This window comes from Camarhynchus parvulus, chromosome 2 (assembly GCF_901933205.1).
Source record: "Camarhynchus parvulus chromosome 2, STF_HiC, whole genome shotgun sequence".
Lineage (NCBI taxonomy): Eukaryota > Metazoa > Chordata > Aves > Passeriformes > Thraupidae > Camarhynchus > Camarhynchus parvulus.
The window spans coordinates 41758725-41786651 of record NC_044572.1 but is presented as its reverse complement, the minus strand read 5'-3'; the positions used below and the strand labels follow the sequence as shown (position 1 = coordinate 41786651).

The 27927-nt window shown below is 43.4% G+C and overlaps 1 protein-coding gene across 1 annotated transcript; it reads right to left on the bottom strand.

The window, feature by feature from the left end:
- Window positions 1-165: 165 nt before the first annotated feature.
- Window positions 166-26883, bottom strand: CMTM7 (CKLF like MARVEL transmembrane domain containing 7). The gene is made up of 5 exons (XM_030944078.1): window positions 26639-26883; window positions 7600-7773; window positions 4738-4836; window positions 3625-3706; window positions 166-3268 (listed from the first exon to the last, which is right to left on the bottom strand). Exons 1-5 carry the CDS (start codon window positions 26798-26800, stop codon window positions 3255-3257), a joined length of 531 nt encoding a protein of 176 aa, XP_030799938.1. The 5' UTR covers window positions 26801-26883; the 3' UTR covers window positions 166-3254.
- Between the last annotated feature and the right edge of the window lie 1044 nt (window positions 26884-27927).

The window sequence follows — 27927 nt, the reverse complement described above, 5'->3', positions numbered from 1 at the left end:
AGGATAAACTACACTCATCTTGGAGCTGAAGAGGATGGACAACTTTTGGGTGGGATAGTTGGAGCACATCCAAACACAACAGCAGGTTTTTCTGTGGCTCTTACCTATTTTCCTCCAGTTACAGGATGTATTCTGATACTCCCCTGAGAGAAAGCCATTGCTGTGGTAGAGGAAGGAAAAAAATGACCAGGACAACAGTCTGATTCTCCACATCACCCAGACAGCTAACAGAGTTTATTTCTAAAACAGCTGGAATCCCATATTTGACAAAGTTGCAGACAGATGGAGCTTTCAGAACCAGGTTGACACTGAAGGAGACTTAAAACACTTTTGCTGGCAGAGGTACAGCAGAGAGGTGTTGAATTCCCTGCCAGACGGAGCTGTCATTCAGCAACCCCCGGTGGAGCTGGTGATAACAGAAAATCTGTGCTTTTCTTGGTAGACATGCTTCACAAGGAGGATTTGGGGAAAGCAAGGAAACTTTGGCAGCAGAGATGTCAGTCTTCCAGCCTGAGAGCATCCTGATTAGGAGCATCTGGTGGGTCTGTGGACCCAGCGCTGTCGCAACAGCCAAAGCTGCAGGAACATTTTAGCCCTGTCAGTAGGCACAAAAGCCAAAAGGGAACTGGTAACTTACATCTCTTGATCCAGTATAGGCAAGTGCACTTACAGCAAAACATATTCTTTGGATGATCACAGAACATAGTTCAGAAATTCTTTGGTCGTTAGACTGCATGAAATTCCCCTTGACTTTTTTTTCTCCATATGGTGACAACTGACAAGAGTGATGTGAGAGGCAGGAAAAAAAAAAGCCAGTATAGTGCCAGGAGAGGGGGCATGGTTCCAGGAGAAAGTGGAAACAGCCTTTTCTGCAGAGCAAGCTCAGGCTCCAGCCCCAATCCTTAGCAGGTGCTTCTCCCCACTGCCACCAGCAGCGCTGAGGACTCAGCACAACACTGCTTGCCACAGGACTGCCAAGCAGGCTTAAAGCTTAATGTGGGAAGGTTCCTACTGTCAATCTGAGGTCATACCTCAGGAGGTGAAGGAGAAATAACACAGCCTTTTTCTTCTAGGGGAACAGGAGAGGTTGTATCTTTAAACATCTGTCATATCAGTGCAAATTAAAGTCAGAGTGCTGCTTTCCGAAAACTCTTAAGTCAGTCTTGGCAGGAGGACTGGAGATCAAGCACCCCTGTTGCAAAAAATTAGACACACACATATGTGTGTGTGTGTGTGTGTGTGAGTACCTTGTTCTGCAGGTATTTTCACTCAAAGTGCCCAGAATGAAGTCTCTTGTCACATAAGGCCATTTGACTTGTCCTGTGTCGACAGCACAAGGAAGGCTGAGCTATCACTGACACTGCTGACAATGGATTCCCAGCTGAGGAGAATGTTTGTTCTCTCTAGCCAGAAAGCCTTTGAGCTATGCTCAATTCTGGCTGTCAAAAAGAAGAAAATGGCTCATTCCTGGCTAAGCATAAAACACATCATCTGAAGGTAGGGGGCAGAAGTTGAACATTGTAGAAAAATAACAGCCAATATGAAATTATTAACAATATATATGCCTGTTATATGGTCTATTTGAATAATCCTCTGTATTAATATTGAAGCACTTTATCTTGGAGTGAATGTATGTACCTTCATCCACTAAAAACAGAATTTTGTTCTTTTGAATTGTTTCCTGCTCTGTGTTGCTCTAAACTGGACACTTTTGAAAAGGAATAGCAAAAAGAATCACAGAAACTGTGCACCATGAGTAGGGGGATTCTTACCTCTTCAAGTTGCCTATTTTCATTTACTTACTCAAAATTTTTGACATTTTAGCAGCTGGCCAATTTTCTGTTGTCAGAATTAAAAATAAATTCTAAGTAAAGATACATATATTAGGATGGAAAAAAAAAGGTGGCAACAAATAGCAATATATGTTGACCTGCCATGAGGCACAAAAAGAATTTTCTGAGACAACCATTCAATTACTTAGCATTATTGATGAAGAATTTCAGACAAATAGAAAAATAAATTGGAGGCCAGAAAATGTTTTTTTTCTTCAGACTGTCCCTGGTAAACTGTATAAACCCAACTTCTGCTGCACCACCATGCAGTTATCCCAAGAGAATAAACCGAGTTCTACTTCACAGCTAGACATGATTGGAGAAGCACCAAAGAGGAAGAGAGGCCCATGCTTCCTTTTTTCCTGCAAAGAACTCCCAGCTTACCAGAGATGGATTGCAAAAGGAAAGAGAAAGGTGCCAAGAAGGCATTGTCTCAGCACTGAAGTTACATAGAATTTCATTATGATACCAGGTTGGACAAAACTGAACTGTTCTGTCTGTCCAGGCTCTGGGCAGAGTCCCCAGGAGCACAGATTCCAGCTGAGGCAGAGGAAGTGACAATACCACATGGAAGAAAGAGAAAGAAGCACACTGCTCCATTCACAATGGGCTTTCCATAAACACTGTTAGATTACGAAGTGAATAATTTATAGCAAACGCATAGAAATTTTCTAAAGAAATGGTCTTACTACGAAAAGAAGGAAAAAAAAGACCCCATAAAATATTAAATGTATGTTCTTGCGTGCATATTTTTCTGTATTTGGCAAGGGAATTTTAAAAGAATAATCTTTGCTAAAAATTCATAGAGAAAATCCCTGATTTCATCGTGTACTGTTGGGGTTAGGAGGAAGTGCTTGAAATGATGTTTTCAAGTTGTAGTTCATAATTTTTGATGCTGGCTGAGCTGATGTTAGAAAAAGTCCACAGTTCTGATAGGAAGAGGTAACAAAGGCTTGGGTCAGCTTATCCAGGCACAAATTAGTTTGTAACTGTTCATTTGTTAAACGTATAATCCTTGGAAGTTAAGAATCAGGTAGGAATTTCAGGATTTCCCTTGTGTAAACAGATGGAGGAAATCAGAAGGATTTTTTCCATCCCTCTGAAAGGAGAACCAAATGACTGTCCAAATGAGTTTTAAATAACACTTATTGCAAATAGCTGGAAATGGCCACAGCCCAGCTTGCGAGTTAGAAGTTGTCTTTCTCTGAAACAAGCAGATTCTCCATTATAAACTTCTTTGGGAGGGGGGACTAAAAAAACTTTGGTTCACAACATTGTTTTGCATAGGAATTCAAGCAGATCTTCCAAAGCTACCAGCTTGTCCAGGCTAGTAACAATACACCCATGTGTCTCTCCTCAGTAGTGGACACTCCTCTTTGGCATCCTGTTTTGTAAGGCAGACGTCTTGCACAGGTGATGGAGTCACACAGATGCATCTTTGAAAAGGAAGACAGTGTCACTTGTATTGCCACAGACAAATTCATCCAATTTATTAAGCAACACACTGGAAACCTTTTGGTAAGGGGTGGGGAAGGGAGAAAAGAAAGCACTGCTATGTTCATTATTAGCTAGAAGCAAGTTATTTTGCTCTTGTAGCTATTTGTTAACAGCTGTCAGTAGCTGTGACAATGTTTGTGATGACAGAAAATTTGGAACTATTGCTTTTTGAGTAATTCTGAGTCACTGCAACCAGGGCATTAATAGATTCTTCCAGGTAGAAACAGCCCTGTGCCAGAAAATATAAATATTCATTTTGGGAAGCATTCAGGCAGTTACTAAGCACGATACTTACTTGTTGACTGTGTGATGCACGAAACCTTGTAGGATGACCACATGCTTATAACACAAAGTATTGTAGCCAGGAACCCGAAAGTCTGGATGAGAAAACAAACAAACCACAAATACTTATGGAGCATTAGATGACACATATTCCATGCATGTATGGACACTTTTGTATATTCAGCTACACTTTCTATGGGATTAACAGACCCAAAAAAGAGTGGGTTTTTTTTACTCCATTCTGACAAAAAACTAAAAAATCCAGAAGTTTCTGTAGTATCATAGCAGCTCATATCTTGTCAAAACTGAAAGACAGACTGAGAGTCATGCACAAGGAGGGAGAAAAAGCCGGACAGCAGCATGGAATGTCAAGTTCTAAACTTCTCACTAGGATTCTGCAACAAAGAAAAGACTGTTTCTAGCACCTCTGATTACTGCTCTTTTACTGCCCCATTCAAATAAGTCTTTCCCTGCTGTCTGCCAAATAAACAAGTCAGGTAGGTTTCCTAGTCTGTTTGCACTGTCAGGACTAAGTTTCTGAAAGTAATTCTTTATTCTGGAGGAGTTGTATTTCAGGTCCTGCTGCTGTGAAAATACTGTCACCCACACTTGGAAGTCATGCCTCTCTCTGTACAGCCTTCCAGCCAAGAGAAGCAGACAGGACCTGCCAGAAGTCAGCTCAGAGCCTCACTGGGTTTTAGCTCAGGAGAAATTATCTTGAACAGGGCTCTGTTCAGGAGCAGGAAGCGTTGAAAGCTGAAAAGTGGAATGAAATCCTTTAGGTAATTTCCAGCTGCTACAACAGTCTCTTGTCAAAAGTTAATTGTCTTAATTCTTCACCTAAACACATTAGTTCCTGTGGGTTAAAGCAAAAGCCTTTGGTTTCAGTGATCTGGCAGGACAAATACCAACATTAGTGATGAGTCCAGCATCTGACAACAAAATATTTTTGTTGGCACTGTGTTACAGAACATTCACTGAAATGAGCTAGAAGGTTGTTCACCCAACCAAGACACAACTAAGGCAAGTCTGTAAGAAAACAAAGGTACAAGTGATAGATTTCCAATGGCCTACTTAATATATATTGCAATTTTAAAAGTGACTAGCCTAATAAACACAGTCTTACCGCTCCAGCCACAAGTCCAGTTATATTGTAACTCTTGGATGCTGCTACAATCGATCCAATGAGAAGCAGAATTGTACCAATTAAGTAATGAAGAAACTCCTGAAAAGACAAGCACAGCATGGATCAGAAGGGAAACTTATCTGTAAAGCATTTTGATATGTCTCAGAAAGAAAGTTGGCAGAGATGACTCAAACCCTCAAACCCGGAGGACAAAACATAGTCAAAAAGGAAAAGAAAAAAAAAGCAAAGTAAAACAAAGCAAAAAACCAAAACCCAAAACCCAGCAACTCACCTTGTGAGTGGATTTTATACCAAACCTCAGTTTCTGCTCAAAAAAGAACAGTTTGGGTCTACTAATGTTACTGGAATAGGATTTACTAACTGGATATGGATGCAATCCTTTCAATTCAGCACAGTACATTATTCAGTGCATCAAGTATGCACCTTACCTAAAGGGATGGTTCTGGAGGAAGAAGGAGCCTTAAGGACATATTTCTCTAGCCTATATGAAATAGCATAAGTGGGAAACCAAATGCTCCTACTTCTGATAATCTTAGGAAGCAAGCACTGGATCTACTGCTGCATTTACTAAAAACTTAAATCAGCTGAGACTGGGAACCACAGGGAAGGGAGGGAAGGGAGGGAAGCCATGAAAAGCACAGCTGCAGTAAAACATGATGCCATGATGTTTTCTGAGAGAGGACCAAGACACCACATTTAAATTCTTCTCTGAGATGATAAGCATCAGCCCAGGAGTCAATTTTACCTTGTAACAAGCATGAGGTAGCTGTGGATTTATATTCTGAATCCCTGCAAAGCTTATGACAACCAGTACAGGTGTTTGGACACTGAACATGGGCTGTTTCTTGTGCACAGCAGGGTGGGGCAGGTGGATATCTGCTTCCTTTATCTGCATTGCACTACTAGCATGAGCCAAGCAAATACACAGGAGAGGAGAGATTCTGTCTCAAGACAGAATGTAGTCCCAAAAGGAAATTTTCCAAGGAAAGCCCAGAAGATGAACAGTCTACCACACCAGTTTCACCCTGCTCAGGTGTTAAAAAGAGCTGAGGAGGATTTTTCCTGTAAAGTAGGCTCTGAGACCACAAGTTACTTTCCTAATTTGTAAACTTGTTTCGGGTAATCAAAATCTCAACCCTTGCATTTGCCAGAATAAATTATATGCACAAGGAGGCTTCTCTGACTAGCCCATGACGCAGCAGCAAATGGGACATTCCACTGCCTCCTTAGAGACATCAAATAAAGCACTGTACACAAGCTACTACTTTAGAGGAATCCAAGGGATGGGCAAAGCTGCAACAGAGTCATCAAAGGCCACATTAGGTGGAGAACCAACCCTGGCAGGGCCGGCAGAGTACCCCTCTGGAGAAATACTTCCAAGCTTTAAAAGGTGTCAGCAATGAACAACCTCTTGAACCACTTCAGCTTTACTGGCTGCAAATCACACCCCTGATTGCAATGTAAAGATCCTGCCAGGAAACTCATCCAAATGCTAGCTGTAGTTTTCCAGACTCTCTCACGTCTTCCTCTTCTGTTCTAAAGATACTTAAATGTGACTGAAAACGAGGTTGTTTGTTTTGTAACAGAGCAGCAATGTTCAAGCATCACATCCTATAAATCTTTCTGAAGCTGAGCAGCTACAAACTCCAGTGCCTTAAACTCTGGAACGTTGAGGAATAATTAAACACACAACAAAAAAACCCCAGAAGCAGCCCATGCAGAGGCAAAAATAGCACAGTCCTGTTACAGCAATGCACACATTAAATGCTTCTCTGCAAAACTGTAATTTATTAGCTTACTTCACTCCTTTATTTCAATCCCGGCATCTGTACTATCTCTAGATAAATAAGTACCTTTAGAAACAAATAGTGGTGGCACACATTTGAAAAAAAGTCTAGCCATATTCTTCAGCTAAAAAGAAAAAGAAAATTAATTTTTTTCTCTGGTTATAAGTGGATGGATGGACAAACTGTTATCTTACATCTGTAAATTACTTACATAGTTTCCATTAACCACCACCCAACCACTTCTTGGGTTTAAAAATTCCTCTCTATCTCTCCAGTTGGCTTTCCCCATTCCTTTGGCCCTTCTTCAGTGGAACTAACATATTCAAGGGAGGCATGTTCTAAGAAGTTGTTAAAATCCACCATCCCACACTAGGATGCAGAACTGTTCTGTTAGCTGACCTGAGCAGAATTATGGAGGAAGTTCAGGTCTCACATTTTTGGTGCTGCCTGTGGGTTCTCTGCTAGGATATTAGAGATGGATGTGTATGGGAAATGCGGGAATGAGGCAGGAACATCCTGCAGGATATCCCAGGAATGGCCAGGCTGCGGCAATCAGGCTGAGGATATTATTTTTTGCTGTTGTTTAAGTTATCTAAAACCATACCAAAAAGAGGCACATTTGATTTAAATAGCACTCACAGGTTTTATTTTGGGACAGGATGCAGTACATGAATTCTAAAGCTATGATTTGGTACTTTAGCAATCCCTGAGCTGCTATAAATGACCTGAGCTAGGACCCACCTGCTGAAGGCTTGATGATCAGTCGCTTCCTTTTGATTGCCTCTTAATAAAATAATTGCCTTCCATATAGTAAATCTAGATTTATGTCTGTGCAAAGGAGGGCAGAATCAAATCCAAATCAACTGAAAATTTTACAGTTACACAATCTGCTGAGCTGAATGCAAGCAACAAAGGGATTTGCATACGAGGCAAAAAAGAATTGAGTGAAAGACAGCCTATCTTGAGTGAGAGTTGAGCGAAAAACAGCACAAAGAATGGACTGAGAAAGCCCCATCAACCCCCAGGAGAGGAGAGGAGAGGAGCCCAGCCTTACCGCAAGTGGCCAGCTAACACAAGTCAGCTTCCTGTAGACTCTGAAAATGTGCATGATGTAGAAGAACAAAATCATAACCAGGTCGCACATGGTGACAATCTGAAAGAAGCTGTATGCACTGTAATCTGTCCATGGAGAATTATTTACGCTGATAAATCCAATCAGCAGCGTGATCTGGAAGACAAAAGGCACATTCAAGGTGTTCACTGTGGTGCTCAGAGGATTATGGAGATGATTTTAAGCACAACAAAATGGCACTTAAAAACAAGAGACAAATATCTAATGTAAATGGGGTGGTCCCAACAAAATGGAGGACAAAGTAACAAGCATGATAATAAGGTTTTATAATTAGCTGATAAATGAGCTGAAGCAACTCCCTGGTGAAAGGGGAAATGACCACAAGGAAAGCAGCAGTTTCAGCCTGAAGAACTCAACCTGAAGATGTCTCTATGTACAACAGAAGAGGTCTCAAATAGAGAAATGGAACTGGATGCCTGGAGTTGCACCAGTGACTGAAGCATCTGAAGCCCAGAGACTTTCAGAAGGAGTCCACTGAAAGCTGTGAAAATGGAGGTGTCCATAAACACGTCTTTCACTTTCATTTAGTGACATTTCCCACATGCACAATCAGGGCACCTGAGCTAACAGTTTTACTCTTCCTTTTCTGCCACCTACAGAGCGGAAGTATTAGTAGGCTGTAAGGCAGTAGCAGAGTAAATAATATAAACATTTGGAGGAACTGATTTAATTCACCTCACCCCCAAAACTTTTATAAGTTAACACTGCCACATAAAACTATAAAGCATTATCATACAACTTCTTTCAGCTGTATGCTTGCTAAGGACAAAAGCTATTTCCTTTTTTTCTTTAATCTAAAGCTACTTGTTCTGGCTAACCTGGATGATCAAAATAAATCAACTAAGAATATACTAAAATATTTTTTTATTACAGACTCAGCCAATGCATGCTTTCAGCCACTGTAATTTTTAGTTCATCCAAAGTCAGCTAGAAGCTGTAATTATTCACATTTTAAGTGTTTCTCCTGGACATTAAAAAGCTATCTGAGGAAGCCAGCACTTCAAGACTGCACCATCCTTTCCTGCACACTCATCTTCCAAACTCCTAACCAACTGCATTCATTATCAGAGTAATTTCCTTAAGATTAAAAGAGAAAAAAACCCAACCCCAACGCCCAAACAACATAGCTTAGATTCTCCCTAAGGGTTAGCCAGGTTTCACCTGCTCATTTCTGAGTGGACAGGCTAAATATACACATGTACAAGGGCAACCAAAAGGTCTGTATGTACAAACTTCACAAGGACCTGCCACCTTCACCAACCTCCATCCAAACAGCCACATCAATGTCTTGACAGTGAGCCACCTCAAAACAGTGGCTCCAGAGAAAAAAAGTCAGAGCTCAGGATTCCTGAGCTGTTGTCAGACCTGGTCCAGCTCCATTATTTTTACTGTGGCAGTCCAAGGAGCTGATATTAGCTCTGTAAGTGAGCCCTGCTCTTTGAATCTTAATGTCAGTTAAGCAGAGTCATCTGACTCAGCCACTGAATAATAATAACTTAAATAATAATAAAAATAACTTAACCTGAACAATCAGAAGGAGAAAATTTACCCTATAAGCTAGGAGCACACTCTAAGTGATGCAAGACACAGCTATTATTTCCATAATTTAAAACTAAATGTAATGAAATTTTACTCTATAGGAAAACTCAACAACAAGTCACAGCAAGCACTGAGCCTTGCTCTTGGATAAAGGTGGGATGAGGACAACATTCTCTAACCACAAAAAGCTAGAAGAACTTTTCCTTATTTATGTGTTTTCACAATAATCAGTTCCCAGTTTCAATTGCACTGTAAAAATCAAGAAGGAAATGTTAATTCACAGAAATATTAAATCTGCCCACCGGCTCATTTCATGCATGAACAATTAACTTTAGCAGGTTTTTTTACAGTGTACAAAGGATAAGGAGGAGGACTGGACTCTTGAAGTACAACCACCATCCAAATAATAAAAAGCATTGGAAAAAACCCCTTAGTTTAAGCTAGACCCAGTTCTTTCCATTTCATGGAAGAATAGCTGTATTTTTTTTTCAGTTAAAAGGTATAAAGAAATTGAGAAGCATAAAGAAGAATGCGAGTCATCCAAGGACAGAACATATATCTGAGGTGTCACAATCCTCAGAAATAAGAAGATACGTGGTACCAATGAAGAATCTGCTCAACTACTGACAGGGTAGAACCACGGATTTGAACAAACATGCTTTCCATTTCAACAGTTCTTCATGACTAAAACAACTCCAAACCAAATTAGTAAAGATTCTCCCTTCTTTGAATTGTATGTGCCTCAGCACACAGACAGGAAGAAACCACTGCATGGAAAGAGATATTTCTTTCAAAGATTTACTTTCTTAGCATAAATTTTGCAACATGAGATTTCTTAAGAGTGTCCTTGGTTCATAGGCATGTGATTCTGTTTCACAGACAGGTGCAAAGGGGACCCTCTCAACTTTCTATAAAGCTGTACCCCATCTGCCACACTGTATTGCCTGCAGATACAGTCAGATTTTAAAAGTCACCTGTTGAAAAAAGAACACTAACAAATACAAGTAATAGAGCCACCCAATATCACTTGTTCTTTGAAACTGACAAATATTGAAGTTCCTTCACCAGATACTGGTGTATCATGATATACCAGGTGATGACTGTACCTTTTTTCCCCTGGGATTCTGGTTTCCAGAGAACTGAGTGATAAAGTGATAAATATGTAACTGTCTGGGATACAGCTGAACATCTATCTCAGAACTCAGTCGGTGGCACAGAGAGAGAGAGAGAGAAATGAATTACAAAGCACTGAAGTGATCAAATGCTACGAGTGTTCTTTATGCATCTGTGCTCAGGGGAGCAGGTTTATACAGCCTGAAAATAAAAACTGGAGGCATAAAAAAAACCAACTAAACCCAGGGCACTGCTATTTCCATTTCAATATAGCACTTCCCAGGTCATGACAGCAACACAGATGTAACCCATAGCCAGCAAGCCAGTGTAAGCACAAGTACTGGTCAAGCGATGGGCAGTCTCATGAGAAGATTTCAGTGTGCTCCACAATATACACCTGGGCTCCAGATCTGCATTACAAAAGGGGTGAGGGACACGTTGCAGGTACTATTATTTAAGTGCTTTCTGGTTTCTGAGAGCAAAATAAAGACCATATGCATTAATCAACCCTGAGGAGGGATTTCTGCATTTAAATAAAGTGCCACATTTACTCTGTTTCACAGAAGTCAATCAGCTTAAATGAACCCACTTCTTGACTCTCCTTTGGACCAGATATTTGAAATTAGTTGTGAAGCACTTTTAGGGACACTGGTATAGATCAGGAACTATCTTGCAGTCAAGGCAATGTGAGCTAAAGGTTGGCAGCACTTAGCAGACAGCAAAGACATAACAGAGCCTGCAAGACTTTTACAGAACCTGCATTCTCTTCCCTACTTGGAGCTGAAGATGAGGTAAGCACATCCTTACAATCTGTCTCTGACAGAATGGCACTGACATACCTTCCCAAGCTAAACCCCATTCTGATTGGAAATTAACTCGGATCTACCAAAAAAATGAAACACAATTCTTTCTTTCCTGATGTGGTCTTCTTCCTAAAGCAGCCCAGGAAGCTGTTGGCCACCATCACCACAAAAGCCCATGGCTGGCTCATGGTCATTGTGTTGTCCCCCAAGATCCCAAGGTCTTCTCTGGAGAACTGCTTTCCAACCTCCAGCCTGTACTGGTGCAGGGGCTTACCCTCAAATATCTCCAGAGACAGGACTTAGCATTTCTCTGTGAGCAACTTGATGAGACTCCTCTCTCTCCAGACTGCCAAGATCTCTCTTTCTGTGGCAGCACAACCCCCTGGCTCATCAGCCACTCCTCCCAGGTTTTTAATCACCTGAAACTTTCCAGGAGTGCACTCTGCATCATCATCCAGGTCCATCAATGAAGATGTGGAACAGTGTCAGTCCCAGTATGGACCCCTGAGGTACCCCACTAGTGACTGGCTCCCAACTGAACCTTGTACCACTGATCACAACCCTCTGGGCTGGGTTGTTCAGTTTTAAATCTATCTCACTGCCCACTTATTTCATCCATAACTAGTTTGTCAGCTTGTCTGTGAGGATGGGAGACTAAAACCCTACCAAGATCAAGGTAAACCACATCCATCACTCTTCCCCTGTCCACCAAGCTAGTCACCTCATTACAGAAAGCAGCAAGGCTGGTCAAGCATCATTTCCCCTTTGTAAATCCATGTTGACCACTCCTGATCACCTTCTTGTCCTTCATGTATTTGGAAATGCTTTCTAAGAGGATTTTCTTCATCACCTCCCAAGGGACTGAGGTGAAGCTGACAAACCTGTAATTCCCTGGATCTTCCTTCCTGCCCATAGTTATTACATCAATCTGTTCAGAATGGCACACTTTCCTTTTGTATTTCTCAGACTAGAGAAGATAGGGAAAGACTGGACAAGAGAGATACATTCTCCTCCCCTGTGCTATAAAATACCTCTGAAGTGTTCCCTGGAAATGCTGCTTCTTTTTAAAAATCAGCTGGTTTCCTCCCTGTTTCTTCTTGTACCTGACAAAGAATGAGCATCTGGAGTCCTCTGGTCATTATTACACTCAGTAAAAAACAAAGAAAATGTGTATCAAGACTTCAAGGAAACAAATCTTCCACTGCAGGAAAATTCAACACCTTCTAAATGGAAGGAGAGGAATCATGCCTTCATATGAAGAAGAAATTATACATAGAAGGAAGATCCAACTTCCAATTATCCTAAGGCAAATGCATACTGGAGAAAAGCCCCATGGCATTAGGCCCACATGTTGTTGTACTCCTGATTTTAGATGGTTTGAATTCCACCTCTAACTCCCCATGCTCACTCTTGGGTGGCTGCAGTCCTGCAATTAGGTTACAGAGAAATCTTGGCTCCCCCTGGTCCACATGGGAATGGGCTGGGCATGATGCTGAGACCCAGAGCAAGCCAGCCACACAGTCCCCAGCCTCTCTGCTGGCTGGGTACTCCTGTGGCTCCCAGTCCTGTCACTGGTCCCAGAGGCCACCAGGAACACTGCCCAAGAGCTGCCTGCCCTCAGGACTGATGGGCTGGGCTCTCCTGCACCAACACTCGGTGCTGGAGTGCACCAGCACAGAGGGAAAGGCCCAGGCCAAGTCAGAAAGCTCAAAGAACTTAGCAGAGAACCACCTGCTCCAAGGAAGGGGTAGGCAGGGGTGCATGCCCACCAGCCCAGAGATTACACATACAATTTGCTTCACTTGTGCCCTGAGGGTAACAAAGGAAAGGACTTGTTTTGCTCTGCATGTACCTAAAAGCCAGCTGGCACCACAAAGCATTTTCTGCTCATGTGGTAGATGATTGTAGCTTATCTGACCACAGAACAATTTTATAACCCAGGAATCAATCTGTGCAAGTGCTTTGTATGATCTTTTTCTACTGTCCTGCTATAATGCATGTCATAAATAAAGCTCTGGCTTTATTGCCAATAACTAATTCTTCTGTAACGTTTGGAGAGAACTAAATTTTCCACAGACACAGCTACCTGCACAAACATAAATCCCACATGATCTCCAAAACTGACAAGAACCTACTCTTAAAGGAAAGCCTAATGTTCTGAGGATGAGAGGCCCATTTCCACTGACACAACAAGGGAGAAATTGTAAGTCACTGACTCTTGAATCCTGACCCCAGTTTTGTAATTCTGTTTCTGTGTGAACTTTAGTAAATCATGTATTTCACCACTTCAGCTCCCCCCAGTCACCAAATGAGGACTAATAAAGACTTCACATGCACTATGCTAAAGTTTTGCACCTTCAAAACACTTCAGACATATAAAATAAAGGTGAAAATTTTGAGGACTGCTAATAAATGTCTAGGACAAGATGGCTGTTTTCCTTTACAGAGTGAATGAAAATAGATGCTCACCAAAAATACCCCAACAATCAAAGACAAAACCCCCCAAAGCCATACCAAAATACCCATATCCTTTTCCTCCCTGCTCCCCTCTCCAAAAAGCCCAAATGGACAATCAACAGATGTAACAGACAAGCAGGTGTGAAAATCATCCAAGGAGGAAGCCACACAACAAGCAAAAGGAGGAAAAGGTTCACTTTCTGAGAGTTGCTTTGAGTTGCTAGCTCAGCACACAAGATAAACAAAAATGAGAGTACTAGCTCACTGTAAAATGGAAATCAGTATTTACTTCCTGTCTGTCACTTATTAAAACCAACTGTGAGCAGTGATTCAGAAAGCACACCATGCACAAGACATTGCAAATAAACTGTTTTCTAATCTTTAATGTTAGGACTACTTTACTGCTCATCCTCTTGACCATCCCTGACCGTTCAGAGCTGCACATTCTCAGTCACCCCTGTGCAGCAGCTCTTTCACCACTCTGCCAGCGGAGCACAGGCTGCCCCTTCCCACTGTGCAAGCTGTGCCAGCCCCTGGACAGTGGCACAGTGGTGATGTCCTGCTGTGGGTGTGTCACAAGCTGCCTTCACAGCAGCTCACAGGGGCTGCTCTTTCTGTGGTTAAAACCACAGAAAGGTGGTTCTGCTGATAACCTATCAGTGCTTCCTGCTGAACTGGGCTCACACAGCAGCAAGGCTTCCTGCCTCTCCTCTCCCTCCCCTCATCCCAAAGCACGCTCACAAGTGCTCACATTGGCAATGCCAGCTGGCTCCAGCTGAGCAATGGGATTTTCCAGCCCATATGATGCCGTGTTTAGCGGTAAAAGCTCAAGACAAGCAGGTTTCAGGCGGAATAGTGTAGGTTATGGCATTTCTCTTCCCAAGCAACCAATATGTTTACAATCATAGACTCACAGGATGTTTTGGGCTGGAAGGGACCTTAAAGATCTTCTATTCCCAGCCTCCTCCATGGGCAGAGGCACCTTCAGCTAGACCACCTACCCAGCCTGGCCTTGAACAGAGTAATGGAAGAATTTACAGCTTTGCTTGTGTGTGCAGCTTTTGCTTTCCTTATAAAACTGCCATTATATGGATCCATGGGTCTTTTTGCCTTCCTTCTATTTTCTCCCCATCCTGCAGGGGAGGGCAGTGAGTGAGAGGCTGGCTGGGTGTTTGGCTGCTGGCTGGGGTTAACTCTCTGCATGTGGCCTACCCCTTATCTGGATTTCTATCTTCTGTGGTAGCACAGAGAACAATATTAAAAAACTTCATTGCAGAAAGACACTGACTATGGTTTTTACAAATCCCAAAATGATGTACTGAATTGCCAGGCTGAAACTGCTATCTGACCATGTAACTTTAAGCTCTGGATAATAATTTTCTTTCTCTATATAGAAATAAGATGTGAAATGCCAACCTAACTGCAGGAGGAAAGATAACATTAATAAGAAGCAAAATTGCCTCAAGGTGCCCAGTTACAGAGGAACACTATAACTCTTATCTCAAAGTTTTACCATTCTACCAGGACATACACATTCTCATGTATAATTCACCCAGCTGTGTTATCTTTTCATTTAATTACTTTGCCGTGCAATGTATAACCACATCCTCATGTTTCTCAGAGTATTTTTTCTTCTTGACTTTTCCCCTTTACTATATGCTCCCATAAGAAGAGACAACTTTTCTCCCTGGTGTTTCCTTTCCTTTTTTTTTTCTGCTCCATATTCCCCTGTCCTCTTCTTTCCCTCCATTACACTCCATATTTCTTCTCCTTTTATATCTCTCATTCTTTCCCATCCAAATCTCCCTCTATACATGACAATGCACCCCAATTCCCTCTTTTAATGTTTCCTAACTATCTTGCCCACTCTCTTGCATCAGGGCACGTATTGAAATTAGCTAACCAAAAATTAGCACCATTCTAATGCTAATTCTAATGGGGAGAAGTGTCAGGGGACAGGATTCAGCATAGTGCTACACCTGCACAAACACTGCAGGCAGCAGCTCTAGCACACCAGTTTACTATTTGTAATACCTGAAACTGCTTTTCTTTTTCATCCATTGTACTTGCTGGAGGACTGATGAACCTTTGTACTGCTTTAATGTCCCTCCTCCTGAATCTGAAAAGAGGAGGACCCTGAGAGCTATTCATAAAATTGATAAAACCTGTTTGATTTCCACTATCTTAAAACTTAACCAAGTATTAACGCAAGCAATTGTACAGAAACTGTGTCTGCAAATTTGGAGCAAGGGACAGCACTGACTCATGCAGTTTCATCACAGCCTTTTTTTTTTAATATAAGAGCTAAATGCTTTTTGTATTTGAATGAAAAAAAAGTCAAAGTTTCCAGCTTGTGACACCAGCCAAGATAGTAACTGGAATTTTCCATCCCTACGAGAGCCAATCAGGATAACTGCCCTGGAGAAATGTCACTGATTACAGCTGGACATTTCCAAATGTCCTCTGTCACTGATTACAGCTGGACATTTCCAAATGTCCTCAACACAGTGAAGCAACACCCACGTATTATTAAGTTCATACTTCTGGATGGAGTAAAATAATTTTTTAACAGCTTCCCAAATCAGAGAGATGAGCAAAGCACAGACCAAGGTTACAACTGCAGCTCAGGCAAGACTGGTTCAGCTAATATAAGCAGCAATGTTGACTGCTGCTGTAAATGAGATTTCCTTCTTCCAGGGCAGTGTTGGAAATGTGAGCTGTAAACCCCCACTAGAAAAAGAAGAGAAAAGGCACAGTCCATTTGAAACTTCATTAATGGCAGATGAAATCAGCTGCCTGCAAGTGCATGGTTCTGTGAAGCAGCGAATCTTTGGTTGCACAATCATCTCTCAGCCCCTGTGTCTGGGCAGATTTCCTTCTTGTCTGGCTGCTTTGCTAAAATAAGGAGGCTGCCTGGCCTCTGATAAGTCACTGCTCTTGTGCACCACCATCCACAGGCTATTTATTGAAGATAAAAATTGTGGGAGGGTGAGAAAAGGCAAAATAATCTTATTCAGACCCTCTACAACACAGATAAGAGGACAATCCCACATACAAGCAAGTGGTGTTCTATATCTATTAATAAGAAGCTATCTATCTGCTCAGGCCCAGGCCTCAGTGGTGGAAAAGGATGTGGGGTAATCCCACAGCCAGCATATGAAGGACATTATTAAAGAGCCCTTGATGCTGGGTGTTAGCCATGATCATTAAAAAGGCAATTCTTTGTAATGACTAGCTGCAATTAAGTCCTGCCTGCCACTGATCACAGGGCATGCAGGACTTCAATCCCACCCCTGCCAGCTGAACTAGCTCCCTGCCTCAATCCCACAGCTGCCTGCACACACTGAAAGGCACCACACAATCCTGCATGTTATTTACTGAAAGCTGAGGACTTCATGGTTACATGGCAAACAATTTGCTATATTCCCATCAGGCAGTGAATTAATGAAAAAAAGAGTAGCTTGTTACCTACAACAACCTCATAATTTTATTTCTTCTTCTCTCCAATTTGTTTAAAAATCTACTTATATTTAAAACATTCCAACTGTGAAAGCACTATCAGTAAGTTTTTCCAATCTACATAAAAGCTGCACACATGACCCTCAAAGTATTGCAGCAACTGAGTAACATTGCACAAGTGGCATAATGCAAGTCACAAACAATTCCCCAAACACGTAAAATCCACTGCACAACACTATTAATGGCACAGCTGACTGCTAGCATGTCTGCAAAGGATAGGAACAGAAATTTTAATACAGCAAATGCGCTAGCAAAGTTCCAGCTCTGGGAAACACAGCTGTTTTCCCTCTAACTTTCAAAGAAGTGTCACCTGCAACAACTGGAAAAATTACTGCGGACAAAGGCAGGAGAACCCTGCACTTTGTAGCTTGTTTATTTATTAATAAGGAATTAATTCTCTGTGCTGGCAACAGAATACTATCTTATTGCTGCAAAAACCCATATATGCACGTGGCTGCTGCTGTAGCTCACCCCACTGTAGAAGATCATCTACCTTGCATAGTAGGAAGAATCTCTAAATCATCTCAAAAGACTACAGGAAGTGAAAAACATTGCAAGAGACTTGAATCTCCAGACTCCCCTAGGAGAAACTGGAGTATCTGGTGATAGCAGCCAAAAATGAGGGGAATTAGTATAACGAAATCTCTCCAGATTCAAGAATTGCACAGCAAGCTGTGATTGATACTTCTGTCTTCTGCAAGTCAAGCACTTCCAACATCTAGATCCTCCTGGAGAGCCATGTCAGCCGTTCTGTCCATCTGGTAAAGCTGAACGTCAGACAGAAGGACAGGAGAAGACAGTCCCCAGTGTGAGTAGGCTGGGGTAAGTGGAGAAGGACTGCAGGAGGCTGCCCACCTCACCTACCATACCTCCTTCTAGCTGATTGGGAAGATAAACTGCTTGCAGGAACCAGGCACCTCTGAGACCACCTCTCTGAACCATTCTCAGACAGATTGTTTGGCTTGTTTGTATTGCTTGCCCATTAAAAAGCCCCAAAGTGAAGTCCCATATTGCCAGTGATACACCATGTAGAAAGGGCTTAATCCATACTTGTGAGCTATAGAGCTCTGGTAGATAAATTCCATGGCTGTCTAAAAATGGATCCACCAACTGCGCATGGCAATACCACCTACAGAGAAGGAGCCCACGTTGGCTGGCCAGCCAAGCCTGGCTGCTGGAAGCCCAGGGTACATTGTGTATATTTACAGGCAGCAAAGTTTCCACCGTGTTCTGGACATCCAACACGTATCTAGCAGCACAGAGCCAGTTAAAACTAAGATAGCAACATACAACATAAAAACCAGTAGCCCAGGGCAACAATCATTCTAGTTAAGCTATCAAATTAGATGCATGAAAACACAAACAGCAATCTCATCTTGCTGGAAGTTGTTGCTGAGATCAAGGGATACCATGTGAAGGGCTCAGTGATGCCTCATGCCTCTGCCTGCCAATCCTCAGTGAGCAATCTGCTCATCACTCCCCCTTAGAGATGCTGCTCACCACACAGCCCCTTCTCACTGCCTGAGTGAGGCATTTAGTGCTTGACTGATTCAGACCTTCAGTTGACACCTGCCATATCTCTCCCTGCCTCAGAGATCACCACACTGACATCGGGCAGTCACAGACAGCACAGACAGCAGCTAAAAAGTTGTTATCTATCATCTCCAGCAAGGGCTTTGCTAAGCCATGGAAATGGAGCCTTGAGCGAGGTCTCCTTGAATAAGAGGAGGATTTACATCACCAAGTCCACCTTGCTAGCTGTGCTGGCATATCATGATTGTCATCAGGAAAACACAGGCGAGAGCTCCTGAAAACATCAAGACAATGCACAGATGAACTGGCATCATCACAGCCTGGCTGCTGGATCAGGGTAGGTCTTTGCACACCACAGAAGAACCTTTTCTAAGTGTGAATACTCCATGCTTAGCAAGGCGCCAGAGGAGTGAAGGGCACTGAAAGAGGGGGAAAAATGAGAAGAGATGAGATTCCCTGTGGCACTGCTGCAGCTGACAGCTTTCAGAGAGCGCCTGGAGACTGACAGGCCTCTCCAACAGGCTGAGACGGCACTCCTGTGTCTGCTAGGAAGTTGGATACTCAAGCAATTGCCAAAAGGCTCAACAAGCCAGCAGGTGAGAAACAGCAAGTGGGGACTGTGCTTTTCCCAAACAAAGAAAAGAGCACTTGCAGAGCATGATTACAGACTCAGGGAAAATAGGCCAAGTCAGTCTGCAGTTCTGCAGCTGCTGATGGTCATCTCATGTTAACAGCATACTTTTTGCCCAGCTGTCAGCACTTGTGTCTTGAACTCATTAGTGGTACTCCATAAAAACAGAAACAAAACAACAAACTGCCAAAAATACTATAAGAAAATTCCCCATGAAGCAGCTTTTCAATTTTGTCATCACCACACTTCCATTTTCCTTAAGGGAAGCTGTGAGCAGAAGAGGAAGCCCTAAGCATTGCAGCTGCTGCTATTGTTGCAGGAACAGCAGCCAGGTTTGTTTTGGCTTTGAAAGCTGCAGACAGCTAGCCTTGACCAGTCAGGCACATCTGTCCTTGCCATTACATCCATCAGATGACCATTATCACAGGCCAGGGAGTTGTTTCAGCCACAATGACCCCTTCAGGAATCTCAGTTACACAAAGGAGAGGAAGCTTACAGGTGGGTGAAGGGAAATCACAGCAACTTCGGAGGCTGAGCTCTGTGTACAGAAAATAGCAATTTCTGGCTGCTGCATACTTTACATATGACCACAAAATAGGAGGAGAAGACCACAGCACACACGATACGACAATAGCACAAAGGGGACAGCTCAGCCACAGGACTGAGTGAGCACCTCACAGGGACTCCCCAGGGAGGGCAGCAGAGGAAACACTTACTCATAGAAGGAAACACTGTCTGGCTTTGGGGAACAACACCCCAGTAATGCACAGCAGGTACCAGAGCCTCAGGGTCAGGTGTGCTTCTCTCTCTCACTGATGGCTTCTGCCGGATCCCAGCGAGACACAACAAATTGTCCCAGCCCCTGCAGCCCTGGAGCCCAGTGAAGGGTGCTTGGCAAGGTGCTCTGTGTCATGTGTCCCTCTGAGCAGAGGGACACCCGACTTGTAAACAAGGGATCCACTGGGGTCTGTCACCCTCTGGCAGGAGAGGAGGATGTTCAAAGGGACACCAAATCCAAACAAAGTGAGAACAGGGGACACACTGCTCTTGCATATCTTAAAAGGAAGTCACAGAGCAGTAAGAATCCACATTTTTCACCACATCTTATTATCCACAGACACCACGTGATCTAAGATTTTTAAACACCACCTTAAAATTTGACTTCCCATAAAACAAATGTGCTAGGAAACCACTGCCAATACTTCACTCTGCTCGTTCAGGCATACTAAACACATCTCAGGTGATGTGGTAAATTCCTATGCTTCATTTCCCTTTTTTTGTTATTTCAGAAAATGTTATTTGTTGACCCCTGTTCAATCACCTCTACAGAAAATAATCACCTTTACACGCACAGAGATTGCTAATGAACGTATGCAACAAATCCAAATGGATGCACCAAATAAGCAATGAAAGATGGCTCCAACTTTGAGCTTTTAGAAAGCCTCTTTTAATAAGTAAAAAATAAAACAGTCACTGACACATTCAGAGCAGAGATATTCTAGCATTTAGTAATGACTATAATTGCCTTGGAGTTGATTTTTTTAGCCTTCTAGAGCAGTTTTGACATCAGAAAATTTACAAGTCTCTTTTTTTTTCCCCTGAAAGATGCAGATAGAAATTAAAACAGATGGTACAAAACCTTCCCCTGCCCAAGAGAAAAAGCAAAAGGACTACATTCTCAGCTTGTGGTTTGAAACACATGGAACCACTTCAAGCTCATGTATTTCCTGCCCTTCCATGCCAGACACTTGTTCTTGCCCACAGCGGCCTCTATGGCTGCACTGTTCCCTAAAAACACTCATGGAAAAAGAAAACGAGAGAGCTGAAGTAAAGCTCCATTAGTTCCCTGGTACTGTGTAACCTGGTGGACACCTACATCACTGCAGCTGAGAACAGCTGCATGGAGACAAGACAGAAGGGAAAAATTCCTTAAAATGTTGTTGCTTGTGGAATTTCACATCATCAAACAAAAGTGTGTCAGCCTCCCAGCAAGCACTCCTTGGTTAACATGCAGAGAACACAGTGTTTGTTTCCAGCTCTTACGCAAACACCTGGAGAGAAAAAATGGGCACCCAGAGCAGCAGCATGTTAAAAACACCACTGGCTGAGGCAACCAGCTTTGTGTCCTCAGAGGGGAAATAACAGGACCTCCCAGTCCTACTGGGCTTAATTACTAAGCTTGGACATTCCTTACTCAAGTGCTCCAGCTTACTTTGGAGCCATCTAAGACTCAGATAGTTTTTTTCTTTCTCTTTGTTCAGCATGCCCATCAAGGTCCTTTTACTGCAGTTTCCAGCAGAACAACAAAAATAATGAGCAGCTACAACAGCTCTGACCTTGGCCTCAGAAAATGCATCTCATTGCTTAGCCAGTAGTTTATCTTGAACGTTTTTGGGGTGATTTTCCACAATCCCCCAGAAAGCACAGTCTATACAGGACTCACAGACAGGTTTACAATTTCAGCACCTCCACATATCACCAGAATGCCTCTCTTCTGACTGAACAGCTTTATTACAATAAAGGCAAAATCATGTCACTGACACACTGCTGCACAGAATTAGATGTTTTCCTTCAATCACCTTCATGGACAGAAAGATGTTTCAGTCTGAAGATCAAGTTAAAAGACTGAGTAGCTCTCAAATAATTCCAAGCAGCACTTGCTTTTGTGTATTCCTTTTTCTTGCATCAATGATTTTAATCAGGAGTTGTTTTCTTGCACTAACAGATTTTGCTTTCTCTTAATATTTTAAATTCTTCTGAATATTTGAAAATTTGAAAATACATTCAGAAATGGAACTTGGCTACAGCAACCTAACTACCAGCATTCTCTAGCCTTCAATGTTAGATGAATGAATATTCTCTTGAATGCTACTATGCAACTATATGTTAGTATACAAATAAGCCAGAGACGTTTCAGCACACTTCAAAGTTGCTCAGAATTACAGACTGTCTTGTTGGCCATTCACTTGTCAAGTATGTCATTGCTTTTGTCACGGCATACTTTGGAAATTAAACAGATACTCTGCAGAAAAGCTTTAGCTATTGCTTTAGCATTTTTAACAAGTTAAAATTATGTTGTTAAGTCAGCTTTTATTGAGTTTATCCTTTTTTCACATTTCAATTGTTTGTAAATCTTTTCTTCAGCCCTGAGAAGGTAATTTCGATGTTCTTGTTCTCTGTCTTGTGAAACTGATGGCTCATATTGAGCTGACAGAATCAGCAGTGCTTTTAGCTTAAAGCACCCTGTGTTCTGAGGCTGTGCTTACTCTGACAGAGCTGTAACAGTGGTGTCATTGTGGGAACAATGGCCTTCAGTCTGAACTGTGAGCAGAGTTAGCTTGGCCCAACCTGGGGGAGGTGAAAGAGAGGCAAAGGCGGCCATGGGTCACTGTGCACCTCTCAGGAAAAAGGAGTGGTCCCACAACAGTTTGAGAAGCCTGAAAGCCTACACAAGCATGTGCTGTGCCATGATGGCTCTCCTACATGTGAGCTCTCAGCTCTTCTTTTCTCTCTTCATTCTGTATGGGCACAGTCCTGCAAAGCTCTGCCTCAGACACTGTGCACAGGTGATACAATCACTCCTACCACGTGCCTAAGAGAGGGGGACACCTACACAGGCTCCCCTGTCTAACATGGGCTGGGCTGGAAGCAGGACCTTGTCCAGAACAGCATCAGTGGCATCCTCCAGACTTCAGCTGTAAAAATATAAAAAGCACATGAGGCTCCAGGACAAATTCAGTGGAACCAGACTTGTTCAATCTGTCAACCCCAGCACTTGAGCCACCCTGGTGACAATACAAATGCACATTCATACCACTGACCCTAATGGCACAGGATACCTCAAAAAACTCCCAAGAACCCATCTACTAGAACTTGCCAAGCTAGCAACAGAGGTTCCTACAAAGGCTTATACTAAAACAAGCTAGCAGTAGCACAGAATTAGATGTTTTACTTCAATCACCTCCTTGGACAGGAAGATGTTTCAGTCTCAAGATCAAGTTAAAAGACTGAATAGCTCTCAAATTCCAAGCAGCACTTGCTTTTGTGAATTTCTTTGTCAAGAAAAAGAAACAAACACAAAGCAAATGTGCCTCAACCAAACCAGCACAGCTCATGCAGAATGCCGGAGAGTGCCACCTGTGTCAGTTTTGGCAAGCTGGCAAAAATTCGAGTCATTCAAGTCAGTTTCTCTGGTCTAAGTATTGGACACACTGTTGCACACCCACTCACACACTTGCTTACACTGTGCACTGCTGCTACAGAACCAAGGTGGCCACAGTGGGATCCTGCATGTATCCCTAAGAGGTCTTGGCACAAGAGCAAATACGAAAAAAAAAAAACAAAAACAGAAGGAAAGGAAAGAAAAAGCAAAATCTGTATTAACAACATCAAGTTAAACAAGCTAGAGGAAGTTAGATGTTGCAATACTTTGTAATTTCTTGTTAAAATCAGAATGTCAGTTCAGACTGGATTTTGAAAAGAGCCCCAACTAAGGTTTGTAACAGTCACATATGGAAAAGCAGCTTTCAAATTGTCTTTTTGCCACACAAAATACACAAGTCTGCATAACTATGTTTTCTGCTCCATTTTATTTTCAACATATTTATAGACTACTCCCCAGGCCATGAAGTCAGTGCATAAAATACACTGTCTTTTCAAAGCTATAATCATTCTGCAAGGTTAAAGAAATTCTCTAGCAAAAAAAGTAAAGGAACTTGCATAGGCTTACAGGCAAGAAACACTTTTTTCTTCTTAATTTCATTCTGTGCTAGACACCACAGCACCCAGAATTTCAAGAGAAATCACCGGTAACACTCAAAATTAGCAACAATTCAGGCTGCACAATCTCTTCAATAATCCTGAGTTTTAGTTCTGTCTTACAGCAGAACAGCTGTAACATTATCTTCTATTTTCTTCCTATGATTTCCATAGCATGTTGTTGTCATACATTAGATTAATGTCACTCACACATACATCTAATCGTTGGAGTTTTTTATCTTGCAAGCACAGCAAACAGCCCTCAACATTACAGTAAATTATGAAATGTTTCTTTCCTGCTCTCTGTAACATCCTCTACTTCTTGGTAAAGGGGAGGAGGAAGAAAGAGAAAACAAAACTTGTAACATTTCCTCTTCATAACCACAACCACTCAGAGGCCCAGCACACAATTTAATGTGATATATATCTAACCCAAATGACCTTACCTTTCCCCTTTGCCAGCATAAGAGTTCTGCTTCTCAGTAAGACTACAGCCACCAGCCACACCTACACTAGTGCAGGAATGTTTACAGATTTAGCACGAAGAAATCTTCATAAGAAAAAGCCAACATTTTGTACTAGGAGAACTGAACACTCATACAAATGGAGCTGTGGGTATTAATACTGTCTGAGAAGAGATAAAAGAGAATTGCAAAAATATTTAGCTCTCCCTATTTTATTGGGTGCAGGAGTATATCTAGAACTAATGTATCGTGGTTATTTCTACAGGCTACAGGACAAACATTTGGTTTTCTTACGGAATTATTTGAGAAGGCGCTATTGTGATATGTGATACTGCAAGAAGTTCATTTGCCAAAGTTCCTTGAATACCTGAGGTAACTCCTACTGATGTTTACAGGCAAGATGAAAAACACAAAAATATAAGAAGATGAAACTGAAAGAGTGCAAAGGAAAAATAATTTAGATTATTTTAACTTCTGTTAAAGTCACCACAGAAATCCAATTGCTTAAATTTGGATGAATTTTAGATTGAATGGCATCGATAAAATATGACTTCATGCAAAGTATGTGAAGCATTACATAAAATTAGATAATTTACATCCAGCACATGAAAATATGTAAAGCATGTAAAGAATGCACGCACTTAATATGCACACCAGAAACTGACATTACAGCACCAATACCCATGCTGTGGCAGCTTTAGGAGTCACACCTCAGAGCTGGAGAGACATCAGAGCAGCATGGAGGGCAGAGAGGATGAGTTATTTCTAGCCCACAAAAGGAACTGTTCTTTCCACAGTGGTGAAAGCAAATAGACTTTCATCTTATCAGCAGAGCACAAGTCTACTGCTTTAGGGCTACAGGTTCGGCTGCAATGTAGACACATGCTCACTTGTCTCCTGCAAAGACTCCCCAGATCCACTCAGTGGTCTGGGAAGAACCCAGGACAGAAGAAGGCAGCAGACAGCTCTTTGTGTTCCTACAGCACAGAATCCATAGTGAGGGACAGCTCCAAGGTCTCATGAGTGCAGGGCAGATGCTCAGCAGGTAGAGGCAGCCATGAACAGTCATGGTCAACTTCATCTCCTGCTACTGAGGGTCATTTCTAAGGGCAGCTCAGCTGACAGCTAATAAGAAACTGGAAGAAACTGGGCAGCCTTTAAAGAGAAACTTGAGGATTTGGTATTAGCACTCAATAACTTAGAATGTAATGAATCTTAACTTCGAATGTCAGTTTAGAAATCTGGGTGCTAATAATCTACACAGCTTTTAAAAAATGACTGGACAAATACAGGCAGGGGGAAAGAAGGCATTGGGAGCTTACAAAAGATGAAGGCAACAACTCCAGGATAAAACTTTATCAAGGCACAACTTCTTGCAGGATGAAAATGTACGTGTGGAGGTATTCGTACACAATGTCTTTCATGCACTTTCCTGGGCATTATCACTGCCACTACCGTAATTAAGCTGACAAATCACCTTACAGATAATTATGGGCCATAAAAATGAGAAAGAGCTTATCCATCTGTTAATCTTCTCCACATCTGCATGGAGCTGAATTTCATGCACTGACTTAAGGCATCAGCTCAAATCCTGGCAGCGTTCCACCATCGACTGCTTTTGAATTTCAGCCATACATCTCCCACATCCCTCCCCGAGTCACTGGGTCGCTGCTGGAGGTTTCCGGCAGACAGGGCACGGAGCCAGCAGCCTCAGCTGTGGTGCCCAACTCTACCAGGTCGCTGTGGGCACCACCACTTGGCCCCGCTGTCTCCTAAAAGCTTACCCACGCTACGGAATGAGGCGCTGCACTGCACGATGTGCCATCGCATCACGGTGCTACCGCTGTTAATGGCAAAAAGTTAACACTGCTACTTTGGGCTCGCACACGTCCGTCTGCTCAGAAGGGATCATTGCTGCGTTAGGAAGAGGCAAAGGCAGCTTCCGACAGACGCTCTGCCAGAGGAACGTGGGTTTTTGGTCCTGCTGGCAGCTGCGAGGGCTGAGGGGCCAAACCCGCGCGAAGCCCGAGGGCTCTCCGGCCGCGCCGCCACAGGAGCCGTCCGGCCGGGATGGGCGCGATTCCCGCGGGCTGCGAGGGCCCCGAGGAGCCCCGGCAGCGGCCCCCGCCCCGCTCGCCCCTTACCATCTGGGCCACCTTCAGCATGCCGGCGCAGGAGCGGAAATAGCCGCCGTCCATGAGCTCCTCGTCCGAGCCCGCCGAGGAGGAGGCGACGGTGACGGGCGGCGGGGCGGCGGGCCCCGCGCTGCTGACCCCGGTGCGGATCACTCGAGCCCCGTGCGACATGGCTGCGACCGCGTTCCCTTCGGCCCGGCACGGGGAACGGGACGGGACGGGACGGGATGAGATGGGATGGGGCGGGGCGGGCGGAGGCGCCCCGGGGCTGGCGGGGCCGGGCGGAGCGTGGCGCTTCCCCGCCCGCCCGGGCCGCGAGGCGGGGGAGGCCGAGGGGAGCCGCGGGGGTTTCCCGGCCGCCGGGGAGACGCCGCCGCACCCAGCCGGGACAGCGGGGTCCGGGACAGCCCGGAGCGGGAGCCGCGCAGGGAGGCTGCCCCCGCGCCGTGCAGCCCGCCCGGGATGCATGGAAACAGGCCGGAGGGAGCGGGACCCATGGAAACAGGCCGGAGGGAGCGGGACGGCTGCCGGGAGGGAGCTCCGCACCGAGCAGCTCGGAGGGGACAGTGACAAACCCCTGGGAGGGGAGCGACTCCGGTGCTTTGGTGTGGAGGCACAGCTGCAAAGAGCGCCTTCTCACACGGCACCCACTCTTGCCAACCCCCCTTCCAGTCCTCTGATTCTCGATCTCATAAAAGATAAAAACCATTTGCATTAATGGGCAGCAACATGTAAAACTGTAAGGGCTGTCCAGATGTCTCAGGCCCAGTGTTTGAATTAAATCATACAGCAATTGTAATGAAACGCAGCAAAGGAAGCTATGTATTTCTTCACGTTTAAAAATAACTTGTTCTGCTTTCTGACAAGTGAGGTAGCAGCAGGCCTCTGAGCTGGGTGTACGCCACTTTTGTACTCATTGCAGTAGTGATCCCATCTTCTGCTGCTTCGTTCTGCAGTTATGACACAGATTCTGTTCATACTTAGTATTTAATAAGTTCCTTCAGCAACTGAAATTGTCCTGAGAGGGAAGACATGTAAGCCCAGACGACCCCCAACACACAGCATAAGCCCCAGCATAAGCAATTGGGTTTGCCAATGTGGGCAATGGTCCTCACTGCATTAAGCAGTACATAGTTCTGGACTTCTGTTAAGCCATCTTGTGGTAGCAGTAAAAGGTATTACCTGTCCCACCACATTTTATCTCATGTCACTAGATATCAAAGCTACAACACTGGCTACTGCCACAAGAGTAAAATGCTAGCTCCTGAGAAAAAAAAGAAAAATTTGTTCAATTTTTC